At 42.9% G+C, this 18,681-nt stretch overlaps 1 protein-coding gene across 1 annotated transcript; it reads right to left on the bottom strand.

Moving 5' to 3' along the window:
* Window positions 1-14,542: 14,542 nt before the first annotated feature.
* On the bottom strand, window positions 14,543-15,523 carry GPR132 (G protein-coupled receptor 132). Its single transcript, XM_010164970.2, has one exon. It carries the CDS (start codon window positions 15,521-15,523, stop codon window positions 14,543-14,545), a length of 981 nt encoding a protein of 326 aa, XP_010163272.2.
* Between the last annotated feature and the right edge of the window lie 3,158 nt (window positions 15,524-18,681).

Raw genomic sequence — 18,681 nt, 5'->3', positions numbered from 1 at the left:
AGAGCTGTAGGAGAAAGCGTGAGGAGGGAACAGTTCCATAGCGAAACAAGGTCAGCTTGTGGGACAAGACAGGCTACGAAGTGCAGTATTTCCCCTTGTTTTTTTTTTTTTTTTTTTTTTTTTTTTTTTTTTATTTTTTTAATTTCTACTGCATAAATGACATCATGGTGCAAAAATACGAGTCAAAACTTTGGAAAAAAGAATCCCACGAAGAGAGATGTTCTCATGCTCTGTTCAGCTTGACACTGACTTCTGGTTTCGCCGCAAAGAATTCAAATAGGTAATCCCACAATAAATCCTGCCTCTCTGAATCCTTTGAGCCTCTCTGAACTTCCCTTGTGAGGCAGTGCGTGTGCTGTTGCCTGCAGGATCACTGCTACAAGGGTTCACTGGTTCATAGCATCATCTGTATAATAAGGTGTATGAGTTTCCCTCTCATTTTCTGTTTGTTGGGGGTTTTTTTTAGATACAATGAGAGGGTCTTGATACTTTTGTTTGTGGAGGTTTTTTTCCCCAATAAATTCTCCAGTGAAATGAAAGGATGTCTGATGGCTTAAAAACTACATCATCTACGTTTCTGATTAAGCCACCGAAACAAAAATTGTGAAAGGTTCTCAGCAGTCTGAAAAGCCATGCCTCATTGAGCTGTGACAAGATTTGATTATTCTTGGGAGAAAACAACTCACATGTGTGAGAAACAAAACTTGCAAAGTTAAACTGGAAAAATCTGGATGGACCTATGCAAAACAATACAGCCCAAAGAATTTACTAGAAAGCAAATGATCTCTGATAGGACTAAAATAGTGTTATAAAGAATTTAATTGCATTGTAATCACAATGCGGTAAAGAGAATGATCAAATTTTAGCTACGTGCTAAAGTTTTTCATCCTCCTACTGGCTTCACTAAATGAAATTTTAACAGCGGAATTAAAAAGAACGGGTGAAAACCTGGTAATTTCCCAAACAGAGATTTATATATTGAGAAAGCTATCTCAGCTCATGAAACTTTCACAGTTAAGGTAATCTGCAAGCAATAGCAGAACTGATGCCTAAATTCAAGTTGAAGTTCTACAGACAAAGCATGGAGCAGAACTGGAAAGAAACATCTGCAAAGAAACTGAAATCAAGACAATTACTGCATACAAAAAATAAGAGAAAAAGGAGGGAAAAAATACTAGTCAGAAATGGCAGGAGACTTAAATGGCAAGGTGGTTCAGAATATGTACTCAAAACTGCTAGACAATTGAGAGGCATTGCACCTAGTGAGACCTTGCAGAGCAACCTGCTTGGTGATGAAATAAGTAACACAGGTGACAGGGAAGAGATGCAAACCAGCTCAGCAGATCTCTCCAGGGAAGATGGGTCACCACTGGCACCCAGCAAAATCTTCAGAGTGAGCGGCAGTCCTGAGGGGATTTAAAACCACTGGAAGCCTTTATTAAAGTGTGGTTGCCCAAGAGGGGTGAACAGGATGCCCTTTTTCTGTGAAAACAGCAGGTACAGAGCTGGTTTAGCAGGAACAGGCATTGCTTGGACCTTCCCTGAGTGGGTCCAAGGTGGAGATCCATCCTTAGCGTGTGGTGGGGCTTATTTGAGCTGGAGCCCCAGAACAGGAGGGCTGAGTCAAGTGGGGCCGCTGCCCGGAGCCCCTTCCCTTGGCTGGGCAGAGGTTAGCTTGTGCTGGACGTGCACGGGGAGGACGGGCCCAGCTTCAGTCTGCAAGAGCTGCCTGTGCACACAGGCTCTGGCCGTGCTGCCTCCCCTGCGTCTGAGCAGCAGCGGCGGGGGGGGCGGGGGGGGGGGCTGGCAGCCCGCTCTGGCTCTCCCCATCCCACAGCCTGCCTGCTCTGCCAGACTCTGCTCTCCTGGCAGCCTGGCTTTTCTCTTCCTCCAGCGGTGGCTGGTACCGGGTGGTGTGACCTGCGTGCTACGCTTGTTGGAAATCAGCCACTACTCCTTCCCTCCCAGCTCCCTTCCTTCCCTTCTGGAGCAAGCCTGTGCTGGGCTGGGTTTGATGCCTCAGAAGCTTTGCTGCTCCTTCCTCAGAGCTGCTCAGCCCCTGCTGAGCTAGCCAGACTGTCGCACATCAGCGATGATGGGAAGGCTGGTTTAGAGTTGGATGGTGTTTATAAAACCACAGAAATTAATAGGAACTCAGTGTCTGAGACCAGGGCTGCAACTGTGCTTTTAAAACAACAACAACAGAAGTTGAAATTTCCAGTTTATATGTGCAATTTCAAGCTGCACAAAAGATCTTTGTCCATCACATTTCCACATTACAAATTATTATAGCAAATTTTAATACTTTTAAAGGGCTAATTCAGATAATCTTTATATAGGTGAATAAGAAACAGAAATATATGCAGAGTGAAGTTCCTCACTTTCCACTGGATCCTTGCACTGATATTATTTCTAGCCTGTGGAAAGGTCCCTCCAAGGCAGTGTTTCTTGGGCTCTGACAGGCACTGTGTCTTAGTTGTTGTTTGTATGAGGCTTAGCGCAGTATTTCTCAACCGGTGGCTTGCAAGCCCTCAGATAAAGAGGGTAGGAAAATTAGTCAGGAGGTTGCTTAAGCTTTGAAACAAATAGTTTCAGTGAGATAGGATGGAGTCTTGTCTGAACCAATACCGAGCTGACAATGAAGCATCTTCCACTCGGCACTGCTGTGTGGCTGCAGTGTTTTCTGCCTCTGCTCTGAGGGCCCTGGGGTTTATGTAGCTGGGCGAATAGTTCAGAGTACAACTGTGCAGTCAGAGGCAGGAAAATGTGTGCTTGCACTGCCGGTGTTTGGAGCCAACCAGACATGACTCAGCCCTGAACTGGAAGCCGTGAGCTGTCGTCAGTGCAGTGCTGTGCTCTGGCTAGCGAGCCTTCTTGAGAGACGAGGTGTGTGTGAGCTCGAGCGCTGTGCTGTGCCGGCGCGACTGCCTGAGGTTTGGAAGAGTTTTGGCTGTGATCCCGGTGGTTCAGAACAGGGACAGAGCTTGCTTGCCTCTGCCTGCTAAAGACAACGTGGACTTGCTCTGAGTCTGTATTGTTTCTCTCATAATTACTGTTTGATTAAAGCGTTTAAGATATGTTTGTCTTTTTAATTTGGCTCCAGAATAGGGCAGGAGGCCCATTCATAATGTACTGTTTCCTTTAAGCCTAACCTGGCAAATTCTGATTACCTCTGAGATAGGCAGCATTATGAAACAGTGCTGAGTGCTTCTGCAGACAAGCACATTCTTGCAGCAGAGCTAGCCTAAAACGTCCAGGAGCAGATGGAAGAAAGGCCAAGGAGGGTAATTAAATGTGGCTGTTCCCTAAGAAGTAAGCCTGTTGTAGCAGCTCAGCTGGGCCCCGTAAGCCAGGTACAGGATACAACTTAATTGTGTGCGGTGTGCAGTCACAGCGCACTGAATTTAAGAGACAGTGTTTTTGTGTCGTTACAGCATGTTCATGCGTGGACCACCAAAGGTGGCTGGAAGTTCTACTCGGCCTTTAGTGAGGGTGAGCTTCTCCTTCACTGCTCTGAGCCTGGAGAGGCTGTTGCTGTACCTGTAGGGGGGATTGGACAAAGAACAGTCGACATCTGGTGCCTGTAAAACAAACCAAAGCATTCATAGTAAGTGAGTGAGCATTTGTGGCCTTGATGTTGGATGATAATGATGCCGGCATCAAATGTTAGTGGCTTAGGGAATGAGAATAGTATAGTCAGGGCACTCATCACACCGACTAATCCGTGCACCAGCTAATACATGACTGAATATGGCAAGAGTTGGCTGGCTCTGTATTGGCTCAGCTGGGTGCTTGTGCTGGTGGAAAACTGAAGAGCAGTAGTAGACAGGTGATGGGAGGGAGGGAAGGTGTGTGGCTGTCAGTACAATAGTGGCAAAGCAAATCTGTTCTTCGGCAGCAACCTGTTTGCCTCAGGCCACCAGCCTCAGGCTGTAGGTTTTATGGCTGTGGGTATCTGATCCATCTAGTAGGAAGCCAGGGGGATTAGGGACGACATGAGCTAAGGAACGAGGAGTTCTTTGGAAGAACTTGTAAAGACTCAGAAGCTCTGTGAGATAAAACCAGCACCACTGTGTTTATCCAAGTCAGCTAGTAATGCTGTGGAACGAATAATAAATTGCTAAGAAGAGGTGTTAATATTTTTGACTGCAGGAAATACAGTGGAAACAGGACACAGGAAAGCTGTTAGGCTTGTCTTAGTCTGCAGGCTCTTTTAGCCTGCCTGGCTGAAGTGGTTGTGTTAAAGTGAAGGACCCTTTGCAGGCAGCTGGAAAAGTTACTGGCCATCAGTTTCCCTTAGTGGAAAGGACGTGAAAGAAAGAATGCCTTCATACTACAACATTTGTTTATGCTCCTCAACCACCAAGATGTGACAAAATAAAAATAAAATAAGTGTTTGGGGCAAGATTTACAGTTGCCAGCCAATTCAGAGGACGTATATTCTGTGTGGCAGGTGATGGGTAAAACTACGAAAGCCAAAGGGGCTACAAAGCATGCTTGGGAAGGTCCAGCCATGAAACCACAAAGAATGCATATGCACCCTGGCAGGCAGAGACCAGTGTGTGGCTTTGTGCTGTAGTGGATGTCTGTGGTAGGAACAAAGCCCAGGTGTTGCAAAGTGAAGACTTTCAAAGCAGTACCTAGCGAGTTATTAAAACTACACTAGAAACCTCTAGTGGCAGAGCACCGTGCACTGTACCAAACAACAAAAGTCTCCAGATTATGCAGTAGCAGCCAGCAAAGATGGATTTTTGAAGTGCTTCATGTTGTTTGGGGTTTTATTTTAAGGCTTCTAAGCCCTCTTCTGGATCATCTTGGTAGTTCTGTTTTATGGTTGTGAGCGACAAGATTGTTTTGTTGTTGCCGAAGTGTTGCGTTATAAAGACTTTCTAATAACTAGAGGAACACACTTGCTTCATAACAGGAATTTTCTTATAAACATACATTTTGGACACTTGAATGCCATGTTGTCTGGTGCTGCTTAAAATATGTGTTCCATATCTAAGCATAAATACCATAGGGTATGACAGTTGCTATAGCAACTAAGCATCTACTATTAAATAGCACCCACAAGCTCAAAAAACATGTGCAGCCTGTCACTACACAAGGTATTCCTTTCCTTGCAGCAAGCTAAGTACCATATTTTAATCTCGGGAGTTAATCTGTTTCTGATGAGTGTGTTTGTGCTGTGCATGTGAAGAGCTTCTTTTCACTCACCACCTCTACCTTCCTTTGGAAACTGCAGATGCTGTAAGAACAGAATAGCCCGAAGCGATTGCAAACTGAAGAAGTTAATGAATAATTCCTTTTTCATATATCCTTGAACATATATTAGAGTGTGGCTTTCAGATCTTTTAGGCCAGATTTGAGGTTTACACCTTTGCTGTTCTGCATCTTTTGATATTAAGTGTTTTGCTCTTGAAACCAGTCTTTCGGAAGGCACTGCTGTTTCTAGAAGCTGTGTCCCTGAAATTACAATACCGGTGGGAAACTAATTTCTGCAGTGGTGGCAAACTGGAGAGTTACAATTCAAAAGCACGGCTAAAGCTAACAAAACTTTTAAGAATATGTAGGTCGGTTGTTTATTTGTAAGTTTGCCTTACAGTTGTTAAGCCTTTGGACCATGAAAACCAGAGGAAAAAAGGAGAAAAATAACAACACTAAGTTTCTTTTGCAGTAACTTAATTCTGGTGGTTGAGACTTTAGTAACAAGCCATTGACAGCATTAGTGAAATGTGATTTTTCTCAGACCCATCATTAATAACAAGGTGAATAAATTTAAACATCTGTAAGAGAAATATGCTGGTATAGAAGTTAACACTTTATCTGCAAGTTAAATTGACCCTCTGTGCTCCTTGTAAGAGTAGATGAAAGTTGTGATGGCTTGTTGGAGTGTCTGGATCTCTTTCACATTTTGTTTTAGAGTCTGGTGAATCAATAGGTTAAACTGGAAAACATACTGTATCCACAAATTATTGCTTATGTTGATTTGATGGCAACTTACCTGAATTACACAGTTAGTCTGCAGGAAAAAATATATCATAAATTATAGTAGGAACATAGCAATTATAGTTTAATGCGGATATTAAAAAATGAGTATAAGAAGTAGTAAGCTAGAGTGTGAAAAAGCATATTAAAAATATGAGGTTTTTTTACCCTATTTTCTCCTAAGAGAATGATTGCTAATGCTTGCCTGCCTTATCAAGTTAAAGGGTTAACCCAATTAGAAGCATGAGTATGAGCACAGATAACAGACCGTGAGCTGATCTTGTTCTCTGCTCAGGTCCTGTGCCATGATGGGAACAGCACCTTTGACTTTCATAGCAATAAAGCAATGTAGAGGCCTATCTCCTGGTGCTCTGTCAGTAGCCAGTGGTTTCCCAGCAATCATTTCAACATGTCTAATGTTAACAGAATAATAAAGCTTTAATTTGCCTTACTTAATCTGACTAACAAATAGCACCAAATGTCAATAGACTTGGAATAAAGTCACCAGAGCTGCAGTGAGCAGTGGTGCAGGATGATGTGGAGTATGGTTTTCTGAGGCAGGGGGGCAGAGTGGGGCTCCTGAAAGAGTTGTTTAGAATTTGCTGGGTGTTTCCATACCACAGGGGCTGGCTCAGCTGCATGCCTTAGATGGTATGTTTGCCTCTTGCCACTTACATCCTCTCCAGGGACTCATGGACAGATCCCGGCAAAAGTTCCATCATCCCCTGGTTTTTATTGTGTGATACAAGGGAACTGACTCTCTCTTTTTCTCCCCATTATTTTTCTTGATTGTTTTCACAGAATGTTGGGGATTGGAAGGGACCTCAAAAGATCATCTAGTCCAATCCCCCTGCCAGAGCAGGAACCTAAATGAGATCACACAGGAAGGCGTCCAGGCAGGTCTTGAATGTCTCCAGAGAAGGAGACTCTACAGCCTCCCTGGGCAGCCTGTTCCAGTGCTCTTCAGTTCTGTTTTGTTTTTCTTCTTGTTTTTCTGCCTGTCTGTAGCCACCATTTGAAAAAGGTTGTGTGTTTCTGCCATAGCAGAATAAATGTTATAACCCCATCTTGTGTCTGCCTCAACAGCTATCTGCGTGGTAAGCGTGGGCACACACACGTGCCTCTGTACAGACTCTTTTACCCAGCAGCACGAATTCTTGCAAGTTTATGACTACAGGCTGCAAACTTAAGAGATATAAAATACTCTTTTTTTTTTTTTTTTCCCTTCCTTGTAATGTGAAGTCCACCATGGACTCATGTGTTGGAACAGGCTGCCCTGGTAAATGGTGGAGTCACCATCCCTGGAGGTGTTAAAAAAATGTGTAGAGATGGCACGTCAGGGCATGGTTTAGTGGACATGGTGGTGTTGGGTTGACGGTTGGACTTGATGATCTTGGAGATCTTTTCCAGCCATAATGATTCTATGATTCTAATGCCAGCAGGAGAAATAGGCTAGAGTCTGGTGCCCTCTTGTGACTACATCAAACTCCTGGAAAAACATCATCCTGTGTCATAATCGGGGCTTGAATTACACTGCAAAACACAAATACCTTTATCCAAAACAAAAGTTGAAAGTATAGAAAAGGGGAATTAACTTCTCAGAGTAATTTCTGAAATGAAACTTCTGCTATGTGGTTCAGAATATTTGAATGATATGTTGCTTTCATAAAAACTTTTCATCATGTCAGTCAGTTAGACATATGATGCTGAACCACTGATGAGTCAAGATTATACATTGATATTACTTTACATCATGGATATATCCAAACTACATTTCTACATAAAAAAATCTCAAAATTCTGAAGGTTTGAAGTCATTATAATCTGAAGCTATAGACCAGCAAAAAACAAGTTCAGATTCACATTTAGTTTTCCACAACCTTAAGGGGAGGAGGACTGGTTTCACCACTTTGGTTTAACTTCATGTCAATTCACTTGTACTGGTTTTCAGTATCTCCGGAGAAAAAATATTGTTTTCTGTGATTTTTCCTTGTACAGTGTTATTTCACATCTTGGAATTTGATTAAGAAATGGTTCTAGTATCTGAAACTCAGTGCTAAGAAAACAAAAAGACAAATATTTAATATAATTTCCAGCTTCTTCCCTCTCATGAGAAGGAAACATTTCTGGACAGAAGAGTGAGTGACTTGTCCTTGAATAAAGCAAGCAGGGTCCACTCAGCTGCTTGCCAGGGAAAGCCCCATGCTGAGTTATAAAATCACACACGCCTTTGCATTCTGCTTTTGTGGAGTACTGAAGTTACCTGCTGACCTTTCATTTCCTATCAAATCTTTTCTATTATTACCTGACAGTCTGTCTGTATCTCCTCCACACCCCCATGTACAAAGGAAGTTCCCCACTCACCCCACTTCCCTTGTTTCTGACAGAAATTTCAGATTTGTGTGTGGTCTGGCTAGAATCTGCTGCCTTCTGTTGATGGGCCATTCCCACAGTAAGAGTCGAGAAAGCAAGAAGTCAGTCATACTCTCCAGAGAAGGAGACTCCACACCCTCCCTGGGCAGCCTGTTCCAGTGCTCTGTCACCCTCACAGTAAAGAAGTTCCTTCTGAAGTTTAAGCAGAACCTCCTGTGTTCCAGCTCACACCCATTGCCCCTTGTCCTACCATTGGGCATCACTGAGAAGAGCCTGGCTCCATCCTCCTGACATTCACCCTTAACATATTTATAAACATTAATTAGGTCACCCTTCAGTCTCCTCTTCTCCAAGCTAAAGAGACCCAGCTCCCTCAGCCTGACGTTCTGTGATTCTGTGTGATTCTGTGATACTCCCGAGTTCCCTTGTTATTTAATGTGCTTTTATTTTCCTTTTGCTTATTGCTGCATCCAGTCCTGCGGTTAGTTTGAGGCTTGTGCATTTGTTATCTCCGGGACACAGCTATTCCTGCAAGCTGTGTAGAGTTAAGTACACCATGCCACTGAGAGCTATGGACTGTCCATTTTCATAAGCCTTAGTTTAAGAAAGATTTGAACAAAATAATTCCGGGTAGAGAGGAACCATACATGCAGCTAAATGAAAAATGAAAAACTTTTTTTTTTAATACCTTACCAAATGTCTTTTATCCAACATATTGTTAAGTCACCTGTAGATGTCAAACATACCATAATAAAAACTACCTGTAGTGAGTAGCGTGAGCCCAGTCTTCTCGATTATATTTACGAAAGACAAAACAGTCCTGTAAATTAATCAAATAAGTAAGTCTTGTTGCTTCAAGCATATCAGGCTTACACTGTCAGAGACCCATTCCAGAAATCTGGTGCTCAGAAAGTGCTTCCCAACCCACAAAAATAGTGCCAGGAAGGGAAGAACTTGAGAGGCAGCATCCACATGGATGGATCTCAAAGCACGAAGGATTTTAGAGATGATTACTGGTGGCCTGCTGTCTACAGATATTGCAACAGCAAATGCTATTGGTGTTACTGATGGTTTTCAGTTCTGTACCTGGACAGGTACTATGAGCTGTGTGAGCGCTTGGCCCTGGGTGTTTCCAGTTTGGAAGTCAACTGTGTGGGTGGGTATTCTTTTACCTTTTGGGAGCAACAAAACACCACCAAACACCAAAATATCCCAGCAAGGATAAAATCCGAGAGCGAAGTCCCCAAGGGTCTAGTGCCCATATTAGAAGGAGACCCAAACGTAAAATCAAAGTCTGCATTTTTTTTTTTTTTTCTGATATCCCAGCATAAAGAGAAGCAAATAAAGTGCTTTGAATCTGACTCTGAAAGTACTGACTCATTAGAATTTGTGCTTTAGTACCTTATATTTGCCTTCACGCCGTTCACTGCCCTGTTGCAGTAAGCTCGGAATATACATACCATACACCTACTCACTCTTTCTAGTATCTCCTACAAGGGCTTGTATTTTAATAGACAATGCTCAAGGGAAGAAGTGTCCCATTTTACAGATGGGGAACTGTGATACAGACTGATGCATTTGTAAGTAGCTTTCTGAACACGCAAGTATTTGCATACTTGTTCAGAACATCTGCGACTTCAGGTTTAAAAGGCTTTTCAGGACTTGTACAACACCCTTTTCCCACAGTATCTCTCTTCTCTTTGATTCTTCGCCTTCCTCAAGAAAATATTTCAAGACAGACCTTTGAACATACAGGGGATACTCTGATCACGGGCTGAAATGCATGGGCCCTGTCACAGATGGAGGCTGCCAAACAGGATGGATTGTTTCATGGTGTACTGAGAGCGTTTATTTTGAGGTTGCTCATGTAGACAATATTCATGTGATGTTCTGTGAAATTCTTACCACATAGCTCATCATCTCTCCTCAGCAGACTTTCCATCTGTCTGCAAGGCTGGTTTTTGCTTTGTTATCTCTGTGCATTTCTTACAGGATGGAGTAAGAGAGTAAAACTCTAGAAGTTATCAGTGATCTGAATTACAGCAATGAGACATAATGAGTTGAGAGTCCTACTTTTTCTTACCAGTTGTTCATGATGGCAGCAACTAACATCTATTACCAGGATATTAGTATTGGTCTAATTTGGGATAACAGATTTCTCTGTTTAGTGGTTCACACTGGTTTCACTTGAAGATTGCATGTCATGAGGCCACGCTGCATCCCTGGTGCAAATAAAGTATGAGAAGCAAAGTCTCCTGTGCAAAGGTTCATTGTCCAGGGGAAAGAGGGAAGGCAGCAGGAAGCAAACCACCCCGGGAGGCACCAGAAGAGATGGAAAGGACTGGGAGGTGTCCTCCTCTCTAGACACTAGTTGCAGAAGACACACTGGGAGATCCAGCTTTGGGGATACTACCACCTGTATGCTTCCCTGCACACCAAAGAGGTTAAAAAAATAATTGCATCTGTTTCATGCAATCCCCCCACCCTTATTTGCTACCTTTAGTTTGTGCTGTTTTGAAAATAAGGCAAATATTCCATCCTGTGAGGTAACTTTGGCATCATTTCACTATATGAAAGTGAAATGATGCCTAAAAGGACCCCCATCGCGTGACCTGTAGGGAGACAACATGCTCACAAATAAAAGCTATTAGACTGTGGATGGTTTTGAAAGTCTGACTCTGAGTTAGGTTCATCACTCAACTCTCAACAGAAATTTGACGTTGGGTTGTAAATGACAGCAGGGACTAAATCAGACCAGCTACTGGGTCACCAATTGCAGATGAAATTCTGTCACACTTAGAGAGTCTGAGTTAATATCTGATTTTTTCCTGGCTTGTGTAAGTAGTTTTTGAAGCAAAATTTAATAGTGATCATGAAAGCATTCCTTAGGAATAGTTTTATAAGTGAGTTACCCCAAACAATGACTTAAAAAATGCAGTATTTAGAAATAACTTAAAATTGATGAATAAACAAACAAATCAGATATATTGTCTGCAACAGCTAGTTTGGCCAGATCTAGTTCATAGCCAGAAGTTATTCACTTCATGGTTGACAGTCATGCTTAAAATAATCAGCAATTCACTTACCTCATAGACATTATGAATGTCTGAGACACATGTAAAACTAAAATCCTGTTTTATTTATTAAGTAGCCCACTCTTCTTTAAATCAAATTATGGAAGTTATACCTGAGTAAATACTGAATACAAAAGAGTGAAATTTTCAGATCTCACCCCCATTACACTGGTGAGTGACTTACCCGCTCTGAGCCATACAAGTGAAGACTTGGCCATCTAGAGATCAAATTGGGAAGCACGGCCTAGGTTTGGTTCTGTACTCTCTCCAAGTCATTTTATAGCTTAAACTGAGTTGAAGAAGTTGGGGGACAGATCCAAGTAGCTGGGCTGAGAACTGCAGATCTGATGTAGTAGATGAACCTTTGTTCATGGCACAAAGCAGTCCCTCCAGGCTCACTGCTGGAGGAAGGGATGGGGAGATCCACACAATCCATCCGCCCTTCGGAGCTCCTCTGACCTGAGTAGTGTCCTCTGCTGTGTCTCTAGCAAGTGTCCCAGTGCTGAGACCCTTCTTTTGCCTGTATGGCACAGTCAGGCACTGTGTGACAAAACAGATCGCATGCTGCAAATTATCATGTGAGAAACAGCTGGGTTATCTGATGGAATAGTTTAACAATGTGGAAACAGCATTTCTCGATGTCCTCAGACATAAAGCTGCTTTTCTGTTTATCCAAAGAAGTCAGAATTTGCAGTTTTTCTGTGTGGATACATTGCTTGGTACCTGGTCCCTAATCCCTTCAGATCTTTCACAGAATATTTTAGTTTGGAAAGGACTCTGGAGATCATCTAGGTCATCTTCAAAGTTAGATCAGACTGCATAGGACTTTGTCTCCCCTGAGGCTTTTATTTCAGAGTGTTTCTAAACAAAGAAGCTCCTAGGATTTTCATTAAAAGAAGATGCATAATGATATAGTAATTTAGAACAGCATGTACATTAGGTAAAACAAAAGAATTACAGATGTTGCATCAGACCCTGCTAATCCCTGTCCCCTTCACCTATGGCAGTGGGCTCCAATACTGGTTGCTGTAAAGACACATTTTATCGAAGGAAAAACAGACAGATTTCAAAATGCATTGAGTTGGGTATCTAATCTGCATCCATTTAAATCAGTTCAGAAGTCTGTATCTTTGTTTTCTTCTAAATTCACTGCTATTTTTCATCAAGTTTTACATTTAGACTATGAAAATCCTGAGGTTGGGGCAGTTTGCATATATGTCTTCAGAGATTAATCACCAATGCTCTGGCTGACTGGGGCTGTTACGAGCAACGCCTGCTACTGTTTTTTTTAGTAATGGAAAGTTTGATTTTCAGCAAAGTTACACATATTCAAAACATTGCAGATCTCTCCTCGATACCTTAGAGAGTGTGATCTCTGGGATGCGTGTGAAAATACAAAACCACAGTTTGCTAATTAGCATCATGACAGAATTTCACATTTTTCCAGGAAACAGTCTCTGTTTCGATTCAGTATTATGTGAACTACTTTTGAGGACACAAGCGTTTCATAGGTAGAAACCAGAGGAGTCATTAAATAGTAAAAAAATTAAATATGTCATAAATACAAAAACTTGAGGAAATGCCATTTTGGCACAATGCTTCTTTGCAAAAGTGTGTAAGAATAAAGCATAATATACAGAAATACCTATGACAATTTTAAAACATTAACAAGTATTGTATTTACATTAACATTGGCTGTTAGTTCAATTCAGAAATGTGAACAGTTTAAAAATATTACAGAAATGCAACGTTACAGATGAAACAATGACATTGTGAAACACTTTACAAACTTGTACTCAAATAAAGATCCAACTGATTCATGATCTTTGCCTGCTTTACTTTGATCACATAAAAATATGAATAAGCTGTTTAGGTAAATCTTGTCAGATTTGTATAGTTCTTATTTTTTCATTTCTAGTTTGAAGGCCCAGGAAACTACCGTCAATAATCTATTCATAGCGAAGGTGGCAGCAGCAACAACAAAATCTGCTCCAGCCCAGTCTCACGTGTGCACCACCAACGTGTTGGAGGGAGTTCCCATCTCTGGGGAGAAGGGACTGCGTTCTCCATGCTGCCAGCCCTTCCTTGTCAGGGAGGCACTTAACTCTTAGTCAAGGTATGGACTTCCATACGGTAAGAGCTGGATCAGTACCAAAAGGGAAGTGTTAGCTTAGTCAGCAGTGAAACACAAGTTCAACAAACGTTCAGAGACAGCATAAAAATAGTCCATGACACCATTTGGAAATGTATACATTTTCTATATACTTCAGTGCATTCTAGATTTAACTCCAAAACAAGTAAAATGTACTAATTGTAAAATGTCAAGCATTAGGATTGTACATTTGAAGAATTTCAGGACAATGCAGTTTCTTGACTAATCCAGATTATTTTAGTTTGAAGACCAACAGTAGAAGTACTGTTGGTCTGTGGTATCAGGCCACTGTTTTGCCCTCTAATTCTCCCCAGAATGTGCAAGGTAGATAAAACTGCACACTGAACTGTTAGGAACATTTTCAAGGCTCTTGTTGAAAGACTTCCTCATTTTTAATATTTTCCACTGGTTAACCACAAACGTTAACAACAGAGCACATGTATGAGAACCTGAACACGTATCTCCTCAAGAACTAAAAATTTTGACAATAAGAATGGGGCCTACATTGTTCTCCTCAGCAGGGATTTTTTTTTTGTCCATCTCAAGAAAAATCTGGTCCTGAATTTATATGAGGAAAAGAGCCAGTCCAAAAAATGAGCTTTTAAAATTTCAGTTTGAGTCACAGTATATTACTCGGTTTATTTCACATGTCCTTACAAAGGAACATTTTCACCAATGATACTGGTGCACAAACTTTATAGTAGGAGACAAACAGAAATAAGAAGTATCATTTCTGTAGCATCCTGAAGGAGCTGCTGGCCCAGGTACTGTGACAAAACTTCCTACAGGCGTTGGCATGTAAGTACTTGTGTGCTGCAGTCTGCAGCCCGCAGCTGCTGTTGGGAACTTCTTATTTGTGTCAGCACCTAACTGCTAGCTGCCACTTTCTTGGTCTTTGCCCTGATTACAGGTCTTTTGAATGTCACATGAATCTGGTATTTCTTTATTTTCTTGTCTTAGCTGTCAGTCTTGTGATTAATGGATGAATTCAGCCTGGTTGAGTTCAATCTCCATCTTCTCAGACTCCTACAAAAGTCTTTTCTGACGTTTTCACTAACCAGCACGTAGATGATTGGATCAGCAACACTGTTTGCAGTAGCTAAACACAGAAACACTGTAAAAATTGAATATATATCTTTTTCAAATGGACATGAGCAATTTTGATGAAACATAAAGTATATGGATCTTATTATGAGTACCACATGGTAGGGAGCAAAGCAGATCAGGAAAATGACAATAATGGCGATAGCCAGATACTTCACTTTGGCTTTTTGTCGACAAGTCAAGCTGCTGCTTGTTTTTGTACTTTGGAAAATTTTGTAGTTTGTGAAAATGAGGATTGTGAAAGGTATGGCAAATCCAAATAGGAATCTGGCAAAGCTGAAAGAAGCCAATCTTATGTCAAGGGGCAAAGTCTCAAAGCAAGTCGTCTTATTCCCATGTTGTAGATTATCTTCCATGTAAAATACTGGAGTGTGGATTACTGCAACCACAACAAAGAGAAAACACACTATTATGATTGCCTTTGTCTGTCCTCTTCTCCCCCTTGATTCCAGTGCATACACCAGTGCCACGTAACGATCCACAGAAATGCAGCACAAAAGCAGAATGCTGATGTATATGTTACAGAAAAAGATGAATCCTGTTATTTTGCAAGCCATGACCCCCATATTCCACTGGTGCTCATCTTGAACGTAGATAATCCACAGAGGCAAAGTACTTAAATACATCAGCTCACACAATGATAAACTGAAAATGTAGATGGCAATTACTTTATTCCTTTGGATTTGTATAAATGTAAGCAGGGAAGTTAAGCAATTTGCTGGAAGGCCTATGGCAAAAACGATGCTGTAAACAGCAACGAGAAGTGTCTTACTGTCTTTGTAGGGAATTTCTGTGCAAGTGGAGCTATTAGTTGTGTCTGTACAATCTTCCATTATTCTTTTTCCAGCTGGTGTTTCCTGAGAATCAGAAGACAAGGTGGAAAGTTAGCGTTTGCATCACTTAAAAATGTGTCAGTAAAGGTTATGGTACCATAGGTGCCAACGGGACACAGGGGAACAAGTGGGATGCTTTTCTTGGGGAGTCATCTAAGACAGGCAAGTTTTCCAAGATTTGCTGGTCTCCTGTAGTGTCCCAGGGGAGTCAGGTCTGATTTACTTCCAGGAAAAAGTGCCTTTCTTCACAAGGAATTTCTTGACTGCAGCATGCCTATTCACTAAAACAGGGTACTAGGGACTGTCCCTACACCAGGCTGCCTCATACATAAGACAGAGCTGCTGATCAGTTACTGAAGTAACTTCCCAGAAGAAATTAAGGGCATTAATCTTTTTTTTTTTTTTTTTCCAAACTGAGTAACAAGAAGTGCAAACAGTAGAGATTTCAGAGGCAGACTTCCAAGAGAAGCTTTAATTTATGGTTGCTCAGATGAGGAAACCATCTGAAATGAGTGGTGGTAGTTGTGTCAGAGACTACACCACATACAGGATCCAGAATCCAGCATCTGGAGTGTACCTCCACACTGTATTACAACAAGGTGGTTCATATCTAGCTAATTCATACCTCTCTCCTCCCTCCTCTTAATGAATAACTGCATCTGAAGAACATAAACTTGCAGTGCCATATAAAACCCACCATAATAAGCCAGCGAAACCACCTACAACATCTGTTTGATGCCTCTGGGAAACAGCAGGAAATAAGGGCAGTTAGAGGAAATAAACAAGACCAAAGAGGAGAATATACACACGTTTAAGAAAACGAGGTGAAGAAAGTTAATGCTCTTTGAACAGGAGTGGTTACAAATAACTCCACCTTTCCCAGATAACCATACACAAGAGCAGACCTGGTGCTTGGTAATGATTTCTGTGCAGAAATCTTTCTCCAAGTGAAGAGAGGAATACGGAGGTGGGTGTGCCATAAAGGCGTTGTGTGCTCTTAAAAATTATACTTTACTGTATTTATGAGTTGAAAATGTCCACTGTATAACATCCTTGATAAAAAAGGTCTTGTCTGGCCTAATCTTTTGGTCATTTTCTTGTGGGGTGGAGACCTGCTCCAGGGAACAGCTAGTTAGCTCCACAAGGAGAAGATGTGAGACAGAGGAGGGCCATGAACTTTCTGGGTCCACACTGCATGAGCAATTTCTTTACCCTTGAGTTCATGCAGGGGAGAAATTACCTCTTAGCAGCCTTGGAACATGTATTTGTTGCTTCTTTGTGTCTGCCTCAAGAACAAGGAGAAGCAGTCTGCTCCCAATGCAGTGGGATTGTACCCTGCATCTTTGGGCAGGTGGACGAACTGGTGGGGCCATCCCTTCCCCTCCATGTGGGCAAGACCAGTTCCTGGGGTGGCACAAGCAGCTCTACCCTGAATGCTTAAGAGGGCACCTGCCATGAAAGATCCTCAGAGCCTAAAGAGCAGTCAGGTCCGGTTTAGTTACGAGATGATGAGAAAGTTATGAGAAAATGGACAGTTTGCCTGCAAGACCCTCACAGCAACACGGTGCTATCCACAGCCACAAACACAAAGAGAGGATCTCCTGGCCCACTCTGAGAAGTGTTCATTTCCAGCTAGTACCCCACAGCAGTCAGAGCCTGCTCAGTGACAGCAGCTGCGGAGTGAAGACATCCTGGCAAGTGAGCAGAGGGGGCAGAGGCAGTGGTGCCTGCTGTCCCTGTTGGCAGTGTAAGGTGTTCCCTGGGGTGGGGGCGCTTGGAAGGGGGCCTCTGCAGACAGAGGAAGTGAGAAAGTGTTCTGTGTGTGGAAGAAGTACACGGGAGGGTGTGACCGCGCTCTGTGACTGCCTTCCACTTCCCCCTGTGGCAAACCTTGCTCCGCTCTCATGCAGACACGTTGATGAGGGTTAGCAGGCAGCGGTCGCCGTGCTGGTTGGGCCAAAGTGTCTTGCCAGAGGGCCACATCCCTCCGTGTCTGAGAATCGGAGTGCAGTCTGGTGGGTATGTTCAAGTTCTCTCAAGGGGGACCTGAAGATTCCTTTAGTTTCAAATGTCTCATCTTCAGAACGCCTGGAGAAGAGAATCCTCACTGCAGTGCGGGGAGAAGACAACAGAGTACTCATGTACTTTTTCGCTGCCTCTAGGAGTCTGTCACCCTTGGTGAACAAGGTGGGGCCTTCTCTGGGCCACCCCCTGAATTGCTCTGTAGAGGGGTTAAAAACAGTGCTTGGTTTAAGGGACAGCAGCAGTTCTCTGCCCAGACCTCACCTGGGACATGGCATACAAGAACTTGTCCTCGACTCAGATGCATCTGACCGACGTGAGAGCTGCTGTATACCTGCACACTGCAGAGCAGTCCTGGGGACCTCCCCTTCTTAGGTGGAGCACAGCAGGTGAATCCAACTCATGTGTGAGGGAGATGGCAGCAGCCGAGGTGGGGACGTGGCACAGTCCCACATCATCTCGGTTACTCAGTGGATCTCTGCCCCACACACCTTAACAAAAAAACCTTGAAGGGCAGTTGAAGATGTGCTCTCCTCCCCTCCCCTTGAGCTTTGCATACTTCTCTTAACCCTGTATTTCCCTGAATATTCTCCTTTCTGTACTGCCTACGCCTGCTGTTTGATGCTTGTTGTGTGAAGGCATGCTTCCCCCAGAGGTACCTGTCTCACCAGTAAGCAGCCGGTGATGGTGCAGGGCAGGAGGAAGTGGCAGAAGAGTTATTCTGTAGACAAATGGTTCTCAATGGTTTTTTCTCTTGCCTCCTTCCTTCACCTCCTCCCTTCCCTCCCTGCTCCAAGTCTCCTTCCTGTGCTGAGCACCCATGAGTGAGCCTCAGGAAGGAGATGCCTGTGACTTTTTAAGCTGCCTGCACAGAACACACAATTTTTTCTTGGCCTTTGGTGTATGGCCTGAGCCACAGGGCTGAGACTGAGCTGGAGACCTTCACCCTTAAATGACTGTCAGCTGCCAAGTGCGAAGACTCAACTGGCAAAGTGCAGCCATAGGAGTGAATTTACACCTTTAGAGAAAAACCATGTGCTGAATGGCTCTCCTGAAGGCCTGGACTGTCATCTCAGGAGCCTGGATTCTTCCCAGCAGTAATGCTCCATGTCTCAGCCCATATCAGAAAGGAGGAG

Source organism: Antrostomus carolinensis, unplaced genomic scaffold (genome assembly GCF_000700745.2).
Source record: "Antrostomus carolinensis isolate BGI_N321 unplaced genomic scaffold, ASM70074v2 scaffold15383, whole genome shotgun sequence".
Taxonomy (NCBI): Eukaryota; Metazoa; Chordata; class Aves; order Caprimulgiformes; family Caprimulgidae; genus Antrostomus; species Antrostomus carolinensis.
This window is presented reverse-complemented; position numbering and strand designations above follow the sequence as displayed.

What these genes read in the sequence shown, in the direction of transcription:
- GPR132 (XM_010164970.2), bottom strand. Translation starts at nt 15,523, where the DNA reads ATGGAAGATTGTACAGACACAACTAATAGCTCCACTTGCACAGAAATT.